The sequence below is a fragment of the Ramularia collo-cygni genome (genome assembly GCF_900074925.1).
Source record: "Ramularia collo-cygni strain URUG2 genome assembly, contig: RCC_scaffold12, whole genome shotgun sequence".
Taxonomy (NCBI): Eukaryota; Fungi; Ascomycota; class Dothideomycetes; order Mycosphaerellales; family Mycosphaerellaceae; genus Ramularia; species Ramularia collo-cygni.
The window spans coordinates 131,166-137,650 of NW_019716266.1; the positions used below are offsets into that span (position 1 = coordinate 131,166).

Sequence of the window (6,485 nt, forward strand, 5' to 3'; positions counted from 1 at the left end):
TCGATGTTCACGGCTGCACAGCTTGCACCTCATCTCGAGTAAATTGCCGGCTGCTCATAAGGTCGTCCATACTTCGACTTCGCTGGTGTGTACTTKGCCACAAGGTCTTCCATCTGGCTTTCCTGTTTCATTCCGATGTCGTCCTCGACATACGTACTCGCGTTGAAGCCTCTTACAGCCCTCTGTAACCTCCCGGGTTGGAACACGGCAAAGAGAAACACCGTGGCGAAGATCGGCAGAGCATCAAACATGTATATGAAGACCTCCTTCGAGGTAACGGTTCCATCTGACCCCTGCGCGTGTTCGATCCCGCGGACGATGTTCCGTACCATGATACATCCGCTGGCCACCAGGAGCGTTCCGATGTAACGCTTCCAACGAAGTGTGTTTGATCCGCTCTGTGCTTTGCATCTTTGAAGAAATAAAACCGCCATCCATATGAACACGACGAAGACGAGGATCTGCAGGACCAAGCCGATAATCACTACCTTTCCACCGATGCGTTGGATATTCAGACTTGTTGTAACTCCCATTCCGATCCCAGAAATCTGTACCAGGAAGCACAACACATCGAAGATCACAAACAGCTTCGACATGAGCTTTGGTCGAATTGGCGAGAGCTCGTCTGCGTCCAGTATCTGTATGATGCGGCTGAGAGACATGTAGAGTGTTGCAGCAAGGAAGATCGGAGCGGGCAGGACCAAGAGATCGTAGAGGACGTAGGCTTTGAAATTGCCAGGCTCTTGCGATAACCAGAAGCGACCATAGTAGCCGAATGTCTCCACTGGTTACTGTCAGCTTGAGACCATCGAGGGTTCTTGGGTCTTACTTACTCATGCAGCCGATAAGGAATGGAATGAAGTACCAGCTCCGAAGCCAGACCATCTGTGCGAAGTGGATGATGGTGCCCACACCGAAGCATGCGATGAAAACAATTGCTGCAGCATGACTGGGCTGGTAGCTCATGCTCCATTGCTTGCCATCTTTGGAGGTTTGCATGGTAAGAACTTGAATGTGTGGCTAATTTAAATAGAGGGTTGTAAGAAGTGGAAGGTGGACGATGTTGCAACGCAAGATTTGAAAAGACGAGAAGCAGCTCTTAAACTTTGCATCCAAGGAGACTTTCCGTGTTGAGTACGACTATCGATAACAGTCGTCTGTAACAGCATACGCGGCACGCTATCGAGCTCGCAATGCAATGCCTCAACTCGTGGGTATGGTCATGTCATGGCGTGGTTGGCTTCGTGAGAACGCGAACACGAATACGAAGAATTTCGTAATCGTGATCGCTCAACTTTCGCTCAGTATGTTATCACTATACAACAACCCTTTCAACTCGAATACGGCAAATTCTTATGCGGCATGGAAGCTCAAGCACAACGAAAGAAAGTGCTCGCGAGGTCATCTCATCGGAAATCAAGGCAAGGTTGCCTCGAATGCAAGAGGAGGAGAGTTAAAGTAAGATGTTGCCCATTCAACTCCTTCCAATTCTCTTTCCTACGTTTATTGTTCGACATGCAGATACTGACTCTTCAATTACGACAGTGCGATGAGTCGAAGCCAGCGTGTGACAACTGCACGAGACGATCCTTGACATGTCACTATACCACCACGAGAAATCGTGCAACTTCGTTCTCGCCTCCGCATACCGAGGGAAGCATTCCCTCTCTAGAAGGTCCGGATCTTGGAGATCTCCAGCTCTGGCATCATTGGTTGACTGTAGTGTGCTACACGTTCTCCGACGATGCCAACTCGCTGATTATGTGGCAAGAGAACATTCCCAAGATCGCTCTTCAGAACCGCTTTGTCGCTCAACTACTCCTTGCTTTATCGGCTTTGCATCTTGCTCGTACAGACGAGCCCGGAAGAAGCTCCCATTTGGCAAAATCCACGGTACTGCAGACCAATGCAATGAGCGGCATGATGTCAGCACTTACAGACGAGCCATCATCGAGCCGTTCAAGCGCATTATACGTGGCGGCCATGCTGCTCTGCTTCTGCAGCTTGGGAAACCGTCCAAGTCCAGGCCAGTATCTGCTCTATTCAGATGAAGGAGTACCGCCTTGGATGGACTTACTGCAAGGTGTCAAGTCGATCCTGACACAACATAGACACATTATCACGGGCATTGGTGWGGAGGAAGCAGAGTCGGAACCCAGACAACCTATTGTACCGGACGAGGTCTTCCCTGGCTATTCCAAAGCAATGGACGAATTGACGCAACATATCTCTATACTTCGCGCGGAAGACGAGTCCTTTGACAAGTATACCCACGCATTGGAAATGCTTCAAAGCTCCTTCGAAACGGCGTTTGAGCTTCACGATGGACAGACCAAGATGCGGCCTCATCTTGTGCTCGCGTGGATGTACAGGATTAGCGAAGACTTTCAAGCCTCGCTACATGAACGGCGACCCATGGCATTGGTGATCATGGCGCACTACATGACAATCTTCGCGAGGCAAGAGAAGACTTGGTATGTCGAGGGTTGGACAAGACATATTATGAAGGCTATTGAGAAGGATCTCCATCCTGCGTATCAGCGCTGGCTGGAATGGCCGGCTTCACAGCTAGAAGGAGCTGCCTAACATCAGCCATACACCAACGTGCAAATTGCAACAGCAGAGACCCGGTTCTTCTAGGATTGCTTGCGAATGTCCCCAGGCCATCTGACTTGAAGGAATGACACCCACGCCGCATGCATAAGYTTTGACATCTGCAGAGCAGGACGTCACCTCTCAGGATCATAAGGTACATCGTCACAGGCACAGCCATACCCTGAGCACTACTCCATATCAGAGTCCATACGTCTCATGGTCCTCTCAACGATCAAGCGACGTCGGCATCAAAAGGTAAAAATTGCTCAAAATCAGCCTGCAACCTCTGGCGAGTCTTGAAACAGAACTCGAATCTCATCATGGATTTTTTGTATCGGCCTCGAGTCCTCCTGGTGGGTTTGTAGTCTTTAGATAAACTAGTTGTAGACTCCAATATCCTCGGCGTAGTGCGCTTTGACGTTGTCGACGAAGCTTATGGCTGTGTTGAATGAGACTGGTTCTCCCGACTCTCGTTCGACTCTAGGTTTCTCACTGGACATATCTCCATTTCGTGCCATGTTGTGCGTTGACAGGTGTCTCTCGATAAGAGGAACCAGGACGAGGAACCGTCTTGCGGATCGGCCCAAGCAGCGGCTATGGCAGGATTTATTCGGTAGCCTACGTGTAATGCGCCGAGATAATGATGTCAAGCTCTACTGCGGAAAACGTCATTCTCGTTAGAAAATGAGCTCCGAGAGGCCGCGTTAGTACATTCAGACAATGAGAGCATACGGAGAGAGTGCTTAATGATGCAAGTTTTCTTCATTTCATTCGTTCGCGAGATGATAGGTAAGGAGTAGCCATTCGACCGCAGACATCCGAAGACCCCGCGGACGCCGAAAGCTTCCAAACATCCTACGCACATGTAAATCGTGATCCTTCCACTACGCCTGAAACGCCTTGCAGAAATCTGCCGCTCCAATGCATCGAAGAGATTCTCGTGATATGAAGGCTCTCTCGCGCGGCTCTCGTGTATAGCAGGCGAGAGGCCTCTGGAGCAGTTTCCCCGTGCCTCACAGGTGGGAGACGTCTAGCGATCCTCGGCCCACTCGTTTTCGCGGCGAATCTGGTCTTCCTCCTCCGGCGTAAAGTCGTTCTGGATGTTGAAGGTCTTGCGGATCTCCTCGGGCGACTTGCCCTTGATCATGTTAGCGACCGTCTTGCAGCCGACGTCGAGGAGCGCCTTGATATCCATGTAGTTGGCAGCGAGGATGATTTCAAACAGCATCTCCTGGTCCACCTGCATGAACTTTTGGTCCCAGTCCTCGATGTCGGTGGTCTTCTTGCGCGAGTCGGCGTCATCGTCGGTGGTAGGCGCGGGGTCGCTCTTGTGGTGGGTGCACCACTCGAGGACCTTCTTGAGGACGGCTTCGGAGACCTGCGAATGATGTCAGTCACGTGGGAGAGAGGAAGGAAGGAAGGAAGTAAGCGGCGAGGTACTTACGTTCATGATTGGGATGGGCTCCTCGCCTGGCGCACCGAGGTCTTCGATCATATTCTTGATCAACATGCTGCGCTCGGCAATCTGGCGTTCTGAGGATATGTATTAGCATGTGCCCGCGCGCGGTATTGAAAGTGAGGCGCATACCGGTCTCGATCTCGATGTTATCGCTGGAGACAAGCTTGACGATCTGTTCACCTTCGGGGACAGACATGATGGCAGGTGGTATTGGTAATTGTCTGGTGGTTGTTGTTGATGGTATTGGTGAGTGGTAATGTGATGAAGCCGTCGGAGAAGATGCGGATGTGGATGTCGATGTCAAGGTAGAGGTCCAGTTGGCGGGGACATGGATTAAGTACTAGGCAAAGGCAGAAGCGGACCCTTGGGAGGCAGCAGAACTCTAAATCTGGGTCGGTCCTCACAAACCGAACAGCAAACCACTTTCCGTCAATGAACCCTAAGCTCTCATTCACTGTTTGCGATTGTCCTCAATAATGAAAAAAAAAGTCGCTTTCGGCACAGAGATGGTTTGTCGCATGCGAGATGTCAGAGACATGTGTTTGAAGCACAAAGAAATCCGCGAGGCGTGCCGGATCTGGCCTGATGCTCACACATTCTCTCAGACTCTAGTTTGCGGCATGCTTGCGGCACAGGCCCTGCAGGCAGGCGCTGACACAGGATAGGCAGATCATACAGGGCATCAGTCGATCTCCTCTGTGTGGCGCGAGATGCGAGGTTGGAATATCCTCAGGTCGTGTGGTATAAGGTAATCCATCATTCGAAAGTCGAGAGTCACTCTAGACACCGCGCGGTTATGAGACTGCATGGCCCGACTGACGAGCGTGGAGACTGCATTGCAAGATCTGGCGGGATTTCCGTTAAGGAAGTTGAATATATGGGTGATGTGATTGTACATGGTCTACGAGTACTAGGTAAGGTAACGGTACGGTGGACTTTTAGCGACTTCCCTGCAACAACGCGATCTAATATAGCTTAACGCCACTAAGTGGAGTAATTTCACACCTCGCTTATTAATTTAATTGCCCGTACAATTATATATAATAAACGTCGTTATTTGCTTATATGTGTGTAATATTACCGTCCCGTTATTACTTAGTTACCGGTCCTAATATATAACGGGTTTCGGTTACCTTATCTTACTTTAATACTGCTATTATGCATATGCTTCTGCTAGTAACTTATTATACGCGTAAGAGTAATATTTATATACTATAAGACTCTTCCCTCTACCCTTCTACCGTCTCCCCTAGTCCTCCTAATAACTACTATATTTAATACTCTAATTAGCACTCTTACTACCTATCCTCCCCTCTTTGCTCTATTCTACCTTTCCGTATAATAACCGAGAAGGAAGTTCGCCGCTTCGGTATAAGCGACGTCGACCTATAGGATATATACTACTCGTCGGACGATAATAGTAATCTATGCCTTATAGTTAACGACGATAATATAAGTAAAGATAATCGCCTTACCTAGACGAGACTAACTAGTATAATCTAGCTTAAGACTAGTGGCCTCTATATTACTAAGGAACAGGCGGAGATAATCGATACGGCGRGTAGCTACGCCCCGAAAATTAAGAAGACCTAGGACCCGGCGAAGTAGATAATACTTAGAGACCGTAAGAACACTATAGACTCGATAATCATCTAGAGCCGGTTAGTATAATTACTTCTAATTAAGATCCGAGCATCCTTACTAATAGATTCGTAGCGGTAATATTATTAACTAGGAATGCACCGCCTACTAAGGCTAGCCGATCCTAAATAAGAACGAGCGAAAAGAGGGCAGAGGCCTTTAGAAGGTACTCTTTCTCCGCTTTCCTCTTATATAAAGATATTTAAAGCTAATAATAGTAGGAATGTGTAAAATAGAAGTATATAATAGAGGGTGCCTATAGAAATTGCATCTAGAATAGTAAGAAGAACTTATGCTCCGTAAACACCTTAAACGACCGTATCCTTAAGCATAAATAGAGCGAGAATACTAGTAATAACCCTAATATAATAGGCAATGCGGTAGATCCTTAGTATAAGGGCATAAGATTCCCCTATAAGGTAAGTGCGAAGAAGGCGAGCCGTAGTAAGGGAAAAGGCAAATAGTAGAGGCTATCTCCTTCTCTAGGTAGTATAATAGTACTAAAGTAGTTTTAGAGGTAGGTATAGAGCTAGCTCTAGAGCTTATTATTTCTTTCTCTCTCCCCTTTTCCTTTTATAAGATATTCTATTTCCTTTATAGAACTAAATTAATAATCGGAGTATATACCCTTTCTCTAGTACTATTATACGGCTACTATTTATAGAGAGAAGGGTTTTATCTCGGTAGAATATAGGTGTCCCTTTTTCTATACTTTATATTTACTTTGCTTATTTTCGAAAATAAGACTATATCGCTATTCCGCCTCTCGTATTCCTCGAGTATGCTATTA

At 47.6% G+C, this 6,485-nt stretch overlaps 3 protein-coding genes; 1 reads left to right on the forward strand and 2 right to left on the reverse strand.

Moving 5' to 3' along the window:
- Positions 1 to 29: 29 nt before the first annotated feature.
- RCC_07578 (related to RTM1 protein) lies at positions 30 to 999 on the reverse strand (the record flags this gene model as incomplete). XM_023772834.1 has 2 exons in its annotated part: positions 30 to 784; positions 834 to 999. 2 exons carry the CDS (start codon positions 997 to 999, stop codon positions 30 to 32), a joined length of 921 nt encoding a protein of 306 aa, XP_023628602.1.
- A 363-nt stretch (positions 1,000 to 1,362) lies between these two features.
- On the forward strand, positions 1,363 to 2,586 carry RCC_07579 (uncharacterized protein; the record flags this gene model as incomplete). XM_023772835.1 has 2 exons in its annotated part: positions 1,363 to 1,458; positions 1,546 to 2,586. 2 exons carry the CDS (start codon positions 1,363 to 1,365, stop codon positions 2,584 to 2,586), a joined length of 1,137 nt encoding a protein of 378 aa, XP_023628603.1.
- A 1,039-nt stretch (positions 2,587 to 3,625) lies between these two features.
- RCC_07580 (probable E3 ubiquitin ligase complex SCF subunit sconC) lies at positions 3,626 to 4,250 on the reverse strand (the record flags this gene model as incomplete). XM_023772836.1 has 3 exons in its annotated part: positions 3,626 to 3,973; positions 4,040 to 4,128; positions 4,184 to 4,250. The coding sequence occupies 3 exons, from the start codon at positions 4,248 to 4,250 to the stop codon at positions 3,626 to 3,628; spliced, it is 504 nt and encodes a 167-aa protein (XP_023628604.1).
- Positions 4,251 to 6,485: the final 2,235 nt, after the last annotated feature.